Source organism: Gorilla gorilla, chromosome 1, assembly GCF_029281585.2.
Source record: "Gorilla gorilla gorilla isolate KB3781 chromosome 1, NHGRI_mGorGor1-v2.1_pri, whole genome shotgun sequence".
Lineage (NCBI taxonomy): Eukaryota > Metazoa > Chordata > Mammalia > Primates > Hominidae > Gorilla > Gorilla gorilla.
Genome location: NC_073224.2, coordinates 215,174,305 through 215,190,000, shown reverse-complemented (window position 1 = coordinate 215,190,000; position 15,696 = coordinate 215,174,305). Strand labels below are relative to the sequence as shown.

The 15,696-nt window shown below is 38.1% G+C and overlaps 1 protein-coding gene across 18 annotated transcripts in view; it reads left to right on the top strand.

Moving 5' to 3' along the window:
- Positions 1 to 15,696, top strand: part of SRRM1 (serine and arginine repetitive matrix 1) — a 30,182-nt gene that overhangs the window by 5,527 nt on the left and 8,959 nt on the right. For 4 of the 18 annotated variants that reach the window (XM_031011990.3, XM_031011973.3, XM_055388086.2 and 1 more), the window contains 10 exons: positions 151 to 321; positions 1,282 to 1,397; positions 2,720 to 2,923; positions 3,745 to 3,939; positions 4,224 to 4,343; positions 6,173 to 6,447; positions 12,035 to 12,115; positions 12,623 to 12,709; positions 13,990 to 14,134; positions 14,508 to 14,549. In XM_031011990.3, coding sequence (XP_030867850.1) covers positions 151 to 321; positions 1,282 to 1,397; positions 2,720 to 2,923; positions 3,745 to 3,939; positions 4,224 to 4,343; positions 6,173 to 6,447; positions 12,035 to 12,115; positions 12,623 to 12,709; positions 13,990 to 14,134; positions 14,508 to 14,549 — 1,436 coding nt within the window. The remainder of the gene's footprint in view (positions 1 to 150; positions 322 to 1,281; positions 1,398 to 2,719; positions 2,924 to 3,744; positions 3,940 to 4,223; positions 4,344 to 6,172; positions 6,448 to 12,034; positions 12,116 to 12,622; positions 12,710 to 13,989; positions 14,135 to 14,507; positions 14,550 to 15,696) is intronic. The other 14 variants (XM_031012003.3, XM_031011976.3, XM_031012000.3 and 11 more) reach the window with 7 other exon arrangements.

The following is a 15,696-nucleotide window of genomic DNA, read 5'->3' as shown; positions in this document are numbered from 1 at the left end:
CTATTTGTAAAATAGTAAGGACTATCTATATGTCTAAGCCCCTATGGTAGACTTAAAAAATACTAATTTAAATGAGTTTTAGGTTGGTTGATTTGTTGGTTGGTTGGTTTTGAAGTAACCTGTTTTTCTTCCTGTCGTGTCTTTTTGCAGAATCCAGACTCCAAAATGATGCAAATCAACCTGACTGGATTTTTGAATGGAAAAAATGCTCGAGAATTTATGGGAGAACTGTGGCCCCTGCTGCTAAGTGCACAAGAAAACATCGCGGGAATCCCTTCTGCTTTCCTAGAACTGAAGAAAGAAGAAATAAAACAAAGACAGGTAATAACCTTTTCTTTTCTGTAATGTCGATTTGAGAGTATTGGCCAGGCTGCCGAGACACCTTAGGTTGTATATGACTCAGCTAGGATCTTCATGTAGTTTTGCTTTGCTGTACTGTATTTAAACATTCAGTTTTGGTTCACTGCTCCTCCCTCCAACCAAACATTGAGCTTAGAATGTCATTTTCCCAGTCTAGTGATTTGCTAGATTTTTACAAATTCTTAATATATGAGTGCATGTAGCTTAAAAGAAATTTGAATTTAACACTGAAAGGTAAGCATAAGGATTTTTGGTTTGTTGTTTTTATTTGTTTTTTGTTGTTTTTTTGAGACACAGTTTCAGTCTGTCACCCAGGCTAGAGTGCAGTGGTGTGATCTCTGCTCACTGCAACTTTCACCTCGTGAGTTCAAGCGATTCTCATGCCTCAGTCTCCTGAGTAGCTGGGATTACAGGCGCACACCACCACATCCGACTCATTTTTGTATTTTTAGTACAGACGGGATTTTGCCATGTTGGCCAGACTTGTCTCCAACTCCTGACCTCAAGTGATCTGCCCGCCCTTGGCGGGCTTATAGACGTGAGCCACCGTGCCCAGCCAGCATAAACTCTTAATATGGGCAATACAGATGAACTCCCAGAAAGAATAAGGTCAATGTGAAAGTGATTTTCTTTTTTATTTTATTTTTTATTTTTATTTTTATTTTTTTGAAGTAAGCTTGAAAACATCTCTTTAATTCAGGTCTTAGAGATTAACTTTCAGTGAATATTTATTTGTAAATGAGTGGCGATAATACCAATCTTAATGTGTGTCTGTAGTGTGGGTGAAGAAAGAACAGTCTGGTTCAAAAGAAGAGGCTGATGAAATGATAGTTAATAGCATTGGTGTTTAACACACGTAGAAAGTAGTCTTCAGTTCTCAAATGTTCAACTATGTATGTTTTGAAAACCTGGTCTTTGCAGATTGAACAAGAAAAACTGGCATCTATGAAAAAGCAAGATGAAGACAAAGATAAAAGAGATAAGGAAGAAAAAGAAAGCAGCAGAGAAAAAAGGGAGCGGTCTCGTAGCCCAAGAAGGTATCATACAATAGATGCATAACTGATGTTTTACAGGTACTTTAGGTCTTAAGAAACTTCCTTAGTTAAAAAGGAATCTAACAGTGCTATTCAAGGAATTTGTTCCATCATGCAGTTTTCATGGTGACCTGTGCCTTGCCTCTGGACTAAAGAAATCTGTCATATTTTGTTTGAGACGGATAATTTAGCCATGAGTGTCTCGCAGATGTTCATGAATTATCCAACTCTAAATTCCTAAATCAAAACTTTAAACTTTTTCTTCCATATTGCTTTAGTTCATAACAGTTAATTTGGGTTTTTAAAAATGTACTCTGACTCACTTTTTCTTTCCATTTCCTTTCTTCTAAAAAGAAATCTGTACTCGAAATCTGTACTCATTAGCCGTTCATGTAATACTTACCTAATTCCCTGTTCTGCTTTTCTTAGATGGTTGTACTGAACCCAAACTTCAGATCATTTATTTGTTTTCTTCTTCCAGTGAGACTATTGTTAGGTTCACATTTTTAAATCCACGACTCAGCTTCTATATTTGTGGTGAAAGGTGAGAACTCCATTAGGCTTTTTATTTTTAGGGTTCTGGTTATTTCTTTCATAAATGTCTGCTGGAATTAGTAAAGAGAAGAGGTAATTTCTTTGTCCCTTTCATTTATATATTTGATACTAAAATCTCCTTATGGAAGTAATATTTATAGAGCTAAACACAAATTGTCATGGTGGTAACTACTTGACTATTGATGAAGTATGTCTGCCATTTTCCTTCTGTGTGAATAAGAGAAAAACCCTTCGAGTTAGGCAGACTATTGTTAAGAAAGAGGGCTTCTCCTCTCGCAAAAAAGCTATCTTCTGGATGTTTGATGTGTATTTCTCTTTTCTGAAGAACATGTTGCTTTAATGGTATTAGTCATTTTTCTGGCATACTGAGGCTCTTCCTGATGAACTCCATTGTAATCTGTCCGCATCTAAATGTTACATGTTTGGGAGTTTGATTTGTTGTCAAGGATTATCATTGTTTGCTTTAAAGCATCCTCTTTGCCTCTGAAAAGTTGGTCTTTTGATCTCTGGGAATGATTAAGAACCTAAGTCTAGAGTCCCAAGTTAGTGCTTTCCTCCCTTATAACTGATATACTCGAGAATGTTATCTTTCATTTGCTTGTCTTTCTCTTCCCTGTCAAGTAGATGAGGTTAGCATGTCTTATTTCCATAGGGAAACATCTCAGATATAAACAATAGTGTAACTAAAGATTAATCCTCACTTCTCCCTTTGACTCCTCTCTTCCAATCCATGTTATTTAAAAACCTGAAAAAAATTACTTTCATCCTAGACGCAAATCCAGATCTCCTTCCCCTAGAAGACGATCTTCCCCTGTCAGGAGAGAGAGAAAGCGCAGTCATTCTCGATCTCCCCGTCACAGAACCAAGAGCCGGAGTCCTTCCCCTGCTCCAGAAAAGAAGGAAAAAACTCCAGAGCTCCCAGAACCTTCAGTGAAAGTAAAAGAACCTTCAGTACAAGAGGCTACTTCTACTAGGCAAGTACATAAAAATTCATTTATAAATAATCACAATTTTAGATTAATAGTGACTGCAAATATGACATCTGAGTTAAAATAAAACTACTTATTTTCCTTTTAGATTTTTTAAATTGTCAAATTAGTTTGTTGAAAAGAAATTGTTTAGGAGAGTATATTAAAAGAAAATGCCCCAGAGGGTGACCGTTACTATCTTTTGGTTGTATTGTTTCAGGTATTTTATATATTGTAACTTGCTTTTTTTCCTCAACGTATTGTGGACAACTTCGCACTTTTAAGAAATGTATGTGGTTGCCAGATGCGGGGGTGCATGCCTGTAATCTCAGCACTTGGGGAGGCTGAGGTGGGTGGATCGCTTGAGCTCACGAGTTAGAGACCAGCCTGGGGCAACATGGTGAAACTCCATCTGTACTAAAAAAAAAAAAAATATATATATATATATATATATATATGTACACACACACACACAAATTAGCCGGGCATGGTTGGCACATGCCTATAGTCCCAGCTACTCAGGAGGATCACTTGAGCCTGGGAGGTTGAAGATGCAGTGAGCCAAGATCATGCCAGTACACTCCAGCCTGAGTGACAAGAGTGAGACCCTGTCTCAGAAGAAGAAAAGAAAATGTACATGGTTGGAATTATTAGTTGCTCTCTGGGTTTCAGTGATAGGTACATACATACTTATGTGTCTTTTGGAGATAGAGACAAGTCTGTGAATTTTGAAAAGTTTTAGAAATACTTTATTACATCATTGTATAATGATTTAGAAGGCTGAGTACAAGAAGGCAAAAAAAAAAAAAAAGCTTTTGTTTCCACAGTGACATTCTGAAAGTTCCCAAACCTGAACCTATACCAGAGCCTAAAGAACCTTCTCCGGAAAAAAATTCCAAAAAAGAAAAGGAGAAGGAGAAGACCCGACCACGATCTCGGTCACGCTCCAAATCAAGATCCCGGACGCGGTCCCGCTCTCCTTCTCACACTCGACCTAGACGGCGCCATAGATCCCGATCAAGGTGAGTTGTGGCTTTAAGATCAACAAAGATCTTAGGTTTTATATACTACTCTACTGGGTACAATTAGATAAATAATTTCAAAGTGGTAGAAGATGTTTAGTACAAATATTTTTTGAATGTACACAGAGAATTTGAGGACACTTTTCTGTGTACCATAAAAATCTACATAAATGGAAAATTGTGATCTTTGAAATTTATTTTTTAGATGTGGCCATTGAGAAAACTAAGCCAAGAAATTCCTCACTCCTGGTTTATTCAGGACCTAATTCTCTTTGTTATGGCAGATCGTATTCACCTAGAAGGCGGCCAAGCCCAAGAAGGCGGCCATCTCCTCGAAGAAGAACTCCGCCAAGAAGAATGCCTCCTCCACCAAGACATAGAAGGAGTAGATCTCCAGTAAGACGGTAAGATTTTTAAAATTTGGAAGTGTCAAGTGTTTGACACTTCTGGATAATCTTTCTTTTAGGATAATCTGTAAATTAGTGTCCCCTGGAAGAAAGAACTCATAGGTGATATTAGACAATGTCTTCTAAAGAGTTTGTTTCATTTGAAGTGTAATGCAATTGTTCGTGTTATGAAAAATGTCTAGTCTGGTGTTGGAAAGTAAACGAGAAATTCATCTTATTGATACTTTTCTGTTAACTTTTACCCTTCTAGACTTCACCAAGAAATCATACTAAGTAAGAGAATTGGCCACCTTCTCTTTGGCTTTTAACTGGCTTTTGATAAGTAGCTGATTATAGGGCCAGTAAGCTCCTTTTACCAGTATTAAAGTAATTCATTTGCTATTATACTTTGAGAAAAATATTTTTATGAATTTTTTAATAAAATTCTCATGTAGAAAATTCTCATTATAGAAGTAATGAAGCTTATAAGTAATTCAGACAGAAATAGCATAACTTGGAAGTTTTCCATAATCCGTGGGGGAATATATCTATATTCCATAGATATAATTGTTATTACTAGTTTAGTGTCTGGTTATTTTTCAAAACCCCAACTGTACCAATGTTCTTTTTTTTACATCATTCAAAAGTGAGCATAAGATAAAATATTTGAATCTTGGATATATCACTTTAAACAAAAATTAGTGGCTAAGTCTACCCAAAGTAGATTCCTAGTGCACTGGTAGCAGTTTTTGTGCCTTTTTGCAATACGTTTCACCTGGCTTTGGAAGAAATGCCGATGATTAAGCTTCCAGTTATATTTTGGACAGAATTTTTTGTTTGAATCTTTTAAAGTTCTTTTCAGGGAACCAAATCAATTTGGAAATAAAGAGGGGAAAAATCAAGTAAGCTCTGTAAAGTTACTTTGTTTCTGCAGTCAGGTTTTTCAGAGTCTCATATTTTGAAAATTTTCTTTGGGGAGGGCTTGTCAAGATATATTGAACTATTACTGCTGTTACAAAGAATTGATGTGTTGTGCTCATAGAGGAAATTAGTGAGGTAAATGGTCAGTCAATTTTCAGGCATCACACTTTTCTAATTCCCTTTTAGGAGAAAAGTAATGCTGGTGCTTCCTAGTACAAGATTAGTGGAAACAGCTATTTCTTATACTGGAGTTTTGCAAACAGCATGTTTAAATTGTGCTTACTCAGCCATTTAGCAGTCAATATTTTACAGATTGTTTAAGATTCCCTTTCAGCCAGTTTTTATCTCACACTTAAGGTAGGGTTTCTTTTTTTCAGGTTCTCAGGAATTCTTCCGCCAAAGGTGAATTCTGCAGGTACACATAATTGCAACAGAACTTAACACAAATTTTGCCGCAGAATTCGAGAGGCCCCTGCTTCTAAGTTTATGTAGCTAAATGAATTCTTAGTTTTGCACATCTTTTTTAAAAATGCAACCTAAAGGTTTCTCAACATTGTGTTATTAAATGGAAAATACCTTGCCCCCAAATTTTATATGCAAACTCCAAAACACCAATACCATTCCTAAGGCAGAAGGACTAGTTAGTTATTTTATTATAGTATTCAACCTGACAAGTTTTATAACTGGAGAGAGAACACAGACAGAAGTATTTATCAGATTAAGTTGTTTATATTAATCTCAGAACTAGCTGTTTCCTGGCCTAGGTTATGGTTTTTTCCCCCATTCTTTTGGACTCATTTATGTGCTTAGCTACATAAACTCAAAAGTCGGATTAAAATAGCTGTATTTTTGTGTAAACTGTTCATACCTGTAAGGCCGTTCTTTATAAGTGTGCAATTAGTGAATATGAATACTTTATTCCACAGAAGAAGACGTTCGTCGGCATCCTTGTCTGGGAGTAGCTCATCATCCTCTTCATCTCGTTCACGGTCACCACCAAAGAAGCCTCCCAAGAGGACATCCAGCCCCCCTCGGAAAACTCGTAGGTTATCTCCTTCAGCAAGTCCTCCAAGGCGAAGGCACAGGCCATCACCTCCTGCAACTCCACCACCCAAAACTCGGCATTCCCCTACACCCCAGCAGTCAAACCGTACAAGAAAAAGTCGTGTTTCTGTGTCTCCAGGGAGAACATCAGGTAAAGGTAAAAATCAAACACATATGAAACATGTTCTCTCTTTCTTTGGCTACAAAGCATAGTCAGTTATTGCCCCCTGCTCACTCTCAAAGTATGAAATAGCTAGATAATATTTGTATCTGATACTCTGTAGGTTTACTTATAAGCCTACCTCTTTCCTGCTTTAAAATCTTGGGGCTTTTTTATGTGTAAAAGGGTTTTGTTTTTAGCAATGCCCTCTGGCATTGCGCAGGTGGAGAAATCTTTTACCAGCCGTGGGCTGTTTGAGTTGGGGTAACATATCAAAGTTTGCGTTGGCATGATAAGGAATCATTTTATTACTATGAGACCAGTTAACTTTTTTTTCTCCTGAAGATTTTTGGTTTGATATCTTAAATAAGAGGACTTCATATTCTCTTTTAGTTCTTTCTTGGTCGCATTGCGCTCCCAAGCAAAAGACGTGGTGTCCTCTTAAAAGCTGATTTGTTTTTTTAATTTAGGTTCTAGGCAGGGTTCTTCTGAGTGTTGTCCTTGCTTTATTCTGCAGATTGATTTCTGAGGAATTTATGATCTGTGATCCTGCCAGGCAAGTAGAATGCTGTGTTAGTCTGAGTGAAGGTTGTGGTCTATTGGGGTTTGTTCTGTGAGCATTAAATACGCATGGAAAAAACTGTAGTGTCCATTTGAACCAGGCTCTCTGGAGCTTAGGGCTGGAATGATATACAGCCTAAAAGGTGAGTAGTAAGGGATGGGGAGGATCTTAAAAGCTGCTAAAGCAATTGAGTTTTAAGGAGCAATCTGTAGGTTAACACACACTGGGGTTATTATGATCATATTGAAAATTTCAGGTTAGAGCCAGGTGTGGTGGCATGAGCCTGTGGTCCCAGCTACTCAGAAGGCTAAGGCAGGAAGATCACTTGATCCCAGAAGTTCAAGGCTGGCCTCAGCCCCATAGCGAGATCCTGACTCTTAAGAGAGAGAAAAAATTTCAGGTTAGAAACAAAGAAATGGGGATGGGCAAAATTTTCGTTATACATTTTAATGAGCTTGGTGAGACCAGCATTGCTAATTATTCACCCTGTTGCCTTATCTCCCCACTCCCCAAGGCTGCAATGTGGTGATACCTAGAAAGGCAAATTTTGCTTTCCTTTTTTGTATCTGTGACAATGAGGCATAGATAAGCTGACAGAGTGAAAGGGTGACCAGCAGATTATGATAGTCTGTAAAAAGTAATGTTTTCTGAATTGTGACATTTTTATTGTAGTGATAGATTCATTAAATAAGACATGGCCACTTTTGTTGGCCCCTTAGAGACGCAGCTACTGAAAGTAGAGAAGCCTGTAACTGTTCCAGGTTCAGTCCTCAGTTTGAGAGAGGGGCTTCGGGATCACTGTTTTCATAACCTCATGTACCATACTGCTTTTCAGCATTGGGAAAATTTCAGTCCATTTTCAGTTACCATGTCCAAATCTGATGGCCATGGCCCTGGCCTATTTTGTCTTTTCCTGTAAAGTTTGTACTTCTGAATATTTATTCTTTGTCTGGAGCCACAAAGCTCTCCAGGGAAAAAAAACAAGCGTTTTTTACCTGTTACTTTGCAAAAACACATCAAGTGATTTTTTTCTATTTATATCATATAGCCTAAGAGTTGCAAAAGTACCTGAACAGAGGGACCAATCCTTGTTAAAATAGGTTGATTGTTAAGAATTATTAGGTACCTTTTAAAAAGCATCTGCACAGATGCTAATTTCTTGTGTTTTGGCGTATACTTTTTGCAAACAAGACAGAGTGGATATGTACATAGGAAAGAAGTAAGCCATGGTGAAAATAAGTATTTCTGTGGGTTTTGGGACAGGGCTTCCGTGTTCAAACAACCTACCCAAAGAGAGGCACTACAGGCAGTGTAGTCAGTCTCCCCTGTGACCACTGGAGCTGAATATTGGTTTGACCTACTTGGAAATAACCTCTCCCCACCACCCCCCTAAATAGAGCCAGCATCTCACTCTGTCACCCGGGCTGGAGTGCAGTGGCCCAGTCATAGCTCACTGCAGCCTCCAACCCCTGGGATTACAAGTGTGAGCCACCACACCCGGCCCAGACAACCTTTTATATTAAACTGATCCCAGCCCTCTGTGATGAAATTTCAGAGCTAGAAAAGACCTTAACAATTGTCATCAAGAAACAGATTTTCAGGTTAGTTGACTTGGTCAAGGTCAACCAACTAGGAATAAAACTTGAGTTGTCATTCCCAGTTAAATAGTGAATACTTTTCCCAACTTTCCTACCCCAGAATAATTCTTTGATTGCTAAAGGTGAGAAATGGAGGGCAGGGTTGAAATTCCTTAGCTTCTCTATCTGTTAGTATGATTTCAGAAATTACTTTGGAGTTTCTGCTGCTTAGAACAGTAACATCATTGAAATGTAATAGATATTACAGTTAATATTTTCCGTAGTGGCCACTAATCAGGGCTTTAGGGCTCTGCTCTTGATAGTGGGCAAATGGAGTGGGAGGGAGGCAGGAAAAGTGTTTTGGGGAACTTATAGGTTAATTATTTGGAATACAGTATACAGTCATCTGAAGGGATCTTAGGGGAAACATTTGTAATTATTGACATTTCATAAATTGGCATTATCTTAGTACATAAAATAGTGCTTGAAATCAGTGGCACAGTCAGCGAAGTATGTTAACATGATCAATACTGGTGGTGACGGTGTGGTAATTTTGATTTATTTAGATTAGCTTGGCCACATACATTGTGCTATCTAGACACTTAAATGGTTATTTTACTATTGTTGGTCACAGAGTAACTTATCTTTATAAGTGATCTTTTGGGCAGGTCTAAGATTAATAATTAATAGGACTGTTGGAGTAAATTTAAAATTCTGGTTTTAAAGTTGCCTTCTACGATTTCTGACTTCATGCTAGAATGATTTTGTCCCTTGAATACTTAAAACAACATTAACATAAAGTAAATGGTGTAAAGTCTCATCTAGAAAAATAGAAATCTGAAGTGCTGTTATAATATTAATAATGCTGTGATTCAATTGTATTAAACCAGAGTAGGAGTATATAAATGATAGTTGTTTGATGGCATAAATTTTTTTTTTTTTTTTTTTTGGAGACGGAGTCTCGCTCTGTCGCCCAGGCTGGAGTGCAATGGTGCAATCTCGGCTCACTGCAACCTCTGCCTCCCAGGTTCAAGCAATTCTCCTGCCTCAGCCTCACGAGTAGCTGGGATTACAGGCACATGCCACCACACCCAGCTAATACAAATGTATTAATAAAGACTACTTTAGCTAAGTAATTAGTGAGAAATTGAATCAGGATGCAACTCCAGATGTGTATTTCCACTGGGGGAAAATGTAAATAATGTTACAATTCACTTGTATTATATAATGAGTAGGCTTTTGCCAACTATCTTGTAAGCATAACCACATTTTTAATGTTTCTTAGGGGAAAATGTATCCAAACAATCAGCTTCCAAAGCAAGCTTGGGAACCCAGTTCTCTAAGGTGGTAACTTGGACATGCACTTTTTAACTACGTGCCCATAATATCTTTGCAGAAATTGAGGATTAAGTAACACTTAAAAATAGGAATATGGGCTTAGAAAAAGAGCCTCAAATAGTTAACAATTTTAAAATATTTTTATTTCTTTGAATTTGTTAAAATATAAGTATTAAGTATAGTTTGCTATTTGCACTGTCATGATTCCTGATATCTAATTGAGTGATAGCCATTCTTTACCCAATCCAGTGATTTGTCCAAATGGCTTATTACGTAGAAATTTTAAGAAAAGTCGCTCGGCGCGGTGGCTCACGCCTGTAATCCCAGCACTTTGGGAGGCAGAGGTGGGCGGATCACCTGAGGTTGGGAGTTCAAGACCCGCGTGACCAACATGGAGAAACCCCGTCTCTACTAAAAATACAAAATTAGCCGGGCGTGGTTGGCGCATGCCTGTAATCCCAGCTACTCAGGTGGCTGAGGCAGGAGAATCCCTTGAACCCGGGAGGCGGAGGTTGCAGTGAGCCGAGATCGTGCCATTGCACTCCAGCCTAGGCAACAAGAGCGAAACTCCGTCTCAAAAAAAAAAAAAAGAGAGAGAAAGGGAAAAGTCTGTTCATTGAAAAGGCATACTGGTAAATTCTTCATTTTGACTTCTTTAGCAAAGATGCGATTACTGTGTTAGATCACTGGTTCTCTAATTTACTGCCCCTTGGAATAAACCATTACAGAATTCTGAATGTGAGTGTCTGTTAAAAGAGATGTATCTGTATTCTGAGTCAAACATTCCATGGCAATTGCTTTAATCACACAAAACAGGTATCAGGATCCTGAGAGGATCAAATTGTCTGTAGGTTTATTTCTTATTGGGATGTTCTCAAGTGGTGTTTTAGGTTAATTTATGGTATATATATGTTTATATGTGAATATACTTATGATTTTAGTTGTAGCAATGGATAGATACTATAAGCAGAGTTAGTTGTTCAGATTAAAACCCATGGCCTAAAAATAGATTCTTGGATTCACATCTTAGCTCACTTAAATTGTCTTTGTGACTGAGGTGAAGTTGCTTCTTTTTAAGCCTCAGGTTTCCTCTCTTGTGAAATGGAACAGGGAGAAAGGGATGTGATACTACTAACTGTGTTAATAGTATGTCTAATACAGCAGGCTTACAAAAGGTAGTTACCATATTTCTATGTCATTGGTAAAAGACAATTGGATAATCCATAGGATACCCACTGCTCTCCTACTACTTTAGGTATAGAAATGCCTTTTTTTCTTTCTAGCTCTTTGGAAAGAATACTTGTCTTTGTATTTAATAATTTTTACTATTTGTGGCAGTCTGCTTTTTTCCATGGGTAGTTTAAATCCCCTGTGCTATTGTGAAGATTATGCTCTACATAAAGAACCTTTAGCCTGTTGGGCAGCCATTCTTCTTTTCTAGACCAAATATCTTTGTGAAAGTTTCATGAGATCTTATTTCTTGATCATTTATCATCTTTTACTTTTCTGAACCCACCTATTGTGGTTGTTTAAAAGCTTTCATGTTGATGAAGTCTCTGAAGTTGAGTGTGAGGGAGTGAGTGTGGGTGTGGAGGGTGTGTATTTTAGATTGTGGAGCTCATGTAGCACACAGAGGTTTACTTTACTGAGCTTGTTCTACTCAGTAGCAGCTCCCAATTTCCTTTAACTGTTGGTTTTCTTGGGAGAATCTCAAGATTTGAAAATCATTGTAGAACTTTTTGAGGCTTTTCATTAAACATTTAAAAATTCTTGCCTCACTTCAGATAATGTATGTTCAGATATGACAACAAGGTCTTACAGGAATTTTTTAATTCTTCATAAATTCTTTTTGAGAGTAGTCACACCCATTTTTGTAACAGCAGGAAGGCATCTTGGCTGGACGCAGTGGCTTGTAAGCCTGTAATCCCAACACTTTGGGAGGCTCAGGCAGGAGGATTGCTTGAGGTCAGGAGTTCAAGACTAGCCTGACTAATATAGTGAGACCCCATCTTTATTTAAAAATAATAATAAATTTTTAAAAATTAAAGGCATCTTGTATAGACCTTTTTTTGTACATAAGCTTTTTTCCACTCTTATTCTTTTTTAGTGACAAAACATAAAGGTACTGAGAAAAGAGAATCCCCTTCACCAGCACCGAAGCCTAGAAAAGTAGAGTTATCTGAATCGGGTAAGTTTGTTGTTTTTTTGTGATTTTGGTTTGTTTGTTTTTGTTTTTCTTAAAGCTGATTTTGATTTTTTGCACATTTGGTCATCCCCTTCTGATTGAAGATTAAGTATAGGGTAAGAGCTAAGACTCTGAAGGCAGACAGACTTGGGTGGAATCCCGCATTCCAGAATTTAACTGTTTCTGTTTTAATTAACTTATCTGAGCCTTTCTTCTTTCATCTCCGAAATAGGGACAGTAGAGGTTTTTGACAGTTAACTGTATCTGCTTGTAAAATGCTTGGCACCAGCCTGACCTGTAATAAATGCCTAAATAAATTTTATTATATTTGGTGAAGATAGTCTAAATCAGCCTGTGAATTGGCATTTTAAACTCTTTTTTTAAAAAAATATAGTAGTTGTATTTTTGATCCAACCAAATGAAGGTTTGAGAGACTATTTTCCTATTCAAATTGCAAATTTTCTATATGCTTAACTAAAGAAACACTTTCTAAATGCATCCATCTTTCAGAAGAAGATAAAGGTGGCAAAATGGCTGCAGCAGATTCTGTGCAGCAGAGACGCCAGTACAGACGACAAAACCAGCAGTCTTCATCTGGTATGGATGGTGATAAAAGTTTTTTTTCTACCTGTATTTCCTAATAAAAAATACTTGGTATATAAACATCTATGTGTGCAGCATGAGTACTTACTTGCCTACATAGAAATCTGTCTGAGGAGGCAGGATTGTTTCTTTTTTTGGTTTTAAGTCCTTTTGCAAAATTTAATTTTCTGTTACATTGTTATAAAAGTAATAGGTCCCTAGGATACAATAGTGAAACAGAAAACAGAAGTATAAAATTGGAAAAGTATCATTCTTTTTCCAACCTCCTAAAGCTTTTATTCAGAAATTTTCTGTGCATATAGAAAAAGGAAAAGAAAAAACCCCACAGAAGCTCAAACTGTAGATATGTTGCCTCCCTTTTTAACTTAACAGTATATTTAGAACATCTTTCCCTATTAAAAATCTAGACTGGGCGCAGTGGCTCACACCTGTAGTCCCAGCACTTTGGGAGGCCGAGGTGAGCAGGCCGAGATCAGGAGTTCAAGACCATCCTGGCCAATAGGGCGAAACCCCATCTCTACAAAAAATACAAAAATTAACCAGGCATAGTGGCGCAACCTGTAATCCCAGTTACTTGGGAGGCCCAGGCAGGAGAATCCCTTGAACCCAGGAGGCAGAGGTTGCAGTGAGTGAGCTGAGATCGCGCCACTGCACTCCAGCCTGGGAGCCTGGGCGCCTGGGCAACAGAGCAAGGCTTTGTTTCCACAAAAAATAATAATAATAATAATCTACCCTATTATTTTGCTATTTGCATTTTTTATTGTAAGAATATACCAGGCTGGGTATGGTGGCTTACACCTGTAATCCCAACACTTTGGGAGGCTGAGGTAGATGGATCACTTGAGGTCAGGAGTTCGAGACCAGCCTGGCCAATATGGCAAAACCTTGTCTCAACTAAAAATACAAAGATTAGTTAGGCATGATGGTGCAGACCTGTAATCCCAGCTACTCAAGAGGTGCAAGCGGTCTTTCTGCCTTGGCCTCCCAAGTGCTGGGGTTACAGGGGTGAGCCACTGTGCCCAGCCCAAACTTCTTAGAGTGTGCCATCTTGATTGGATTACACTGTGGAAATGATTTCTATGTCTTATTTAAATAATGAATATGCTTGGCTTTGAAATCATTGATCATATATTGATAATGATTCTGTTCAGAACTGATGGCCTGTATACATGCTTGCTTACCCTAGTGAACACTCCATCCACCTAGATTTCGGAAAACTTGGACAGATTCAAGCACAAACCTAATGTAATATTTTTTTAATTTTGTAATTATAGACTCTGGCTCCTCCTCCTCCTCAGAAGATGAACGACCCAAGAGATCCCATGTGAAGAATGGTGAGGTTGGCAGGCGGCGGAGACATTCCCCTTCCCGGAGTGCTTCTCCATCACCACGAAAGCGCCAAAAAGAGACTTCCCCTCGGTAACATCTTTGCTTCAGTGATGTTCACTGATATTCTGTAATTGTGATGAAATTTGATAACTTGGGATCATTTGAGAATTTGGTTAACTCCTTCAAGTATTGGGATATGGTTGGATTTTTGTTTGCTTTTTAGGGTTTTCGTTTTGTTTTTGCTTTATTGGTGGTTATTAATATTTAATTTAGAATTGGTAAATTTTAAACCACCATGTCATATATGTGTGCATGATTAGAAAAATAAACCAAACTATTATAGCAGTAACTCCTGAACATCTTTGAATATTTAAAAATGTCTCCATTAATGGTACTTAATCCATCCAAGTAAATAATTTAGTGAATGGAATTCTTGACATTTGTTTTTCTCCACTGCTCTCAGGATGCAGATGGGAAAGCGATGGCAATCGCCAGTGACTAAAAGGTTGGTTAGACACTACTTTGTAAATTAGGGTTACATGTCAAAAATTTTAGTGACTTAATTTCCTATTTAGGTGACCTCATCTCATTCTTAAATATATGGTGGCTGTGGCTGTGGATATGCAGATCCTAAGTTGTTTTGGTTTGAGTATTTTTTTTAACACATTAGATTAATGATAGAGAGAATTATACATGAGCTATTTGGTTTAGACCCTTATTTGAACTTAGATTTTTAATATCTGGTTGTGCTCTTTTGTGATAATTTGCATCAACTTATATCAAGCGGCACGCAGATTTTTAACAGTATCTGGATACTCTTCCAGAGATAGGATTATTGCTCCTTAGATTTGGGGGGAGGGACTTTGTATTTGTGGTGACATTAGGGAGGGCAAGAAAAACTAGGGAGAAACTTTAGAAATATTAAAAGTGAGAGGATCACGAGGTCAGGAGATCAAGACCATCCTGGCCAACATGGTGAAACCCCATTTCTACTAAAAATACAAAAATTAGCTGGGAGTGTTGGCGCGTGCCTATAATCCCAGCTACTCGGAAGGCTGAGGCAGGAGAATCGCTTGAACCCAGGAGGCGGAGGTTGCAATGAGCTGAGATCACGCCACTGTACTCCAGCCTGGCAACAGAGCTAAATTCCTTCTCAAAAATAATAAAAATAATAATAATAATAATAAATAAAAGCGAATGGAAGGCTTTGGCCCTGTTCAGTCTTTCCAGTACTAGAAAGGTGGGTTGCATATCTCTTTTTTTTTTTTTTTTTTTTTTTGTTGTTGTTGTTGTTGAGATGGAGTCTGGCTCTATCACCCAGGCTGGGGTGCATTGGTGCGACCTCGACTCACTGCAACTTCTGCTTTGTAGGTTCAAACGATTCTCCTGCCTCAGCCTCCTGAGTAGCTGGGACTACAGGCACATGCCACCATGCCCGGCTAATTTTTGTATTTTTAGTAGAGAAGGGATTTCACCATGTTGGCCAGGATGGTCTCAAACTCCTGACGTCAGGTGATCCACCCGCCTCGGCCTCCCAAAGTGTTGGGATTACAGGCATGAGCCACTGGGCCCGACCTGCATATCTTTATTGGAACTTTTGATTATTAGTGTCACTGTGACCATAAAACTGTAAAATTTTAGAGCCAAATCCC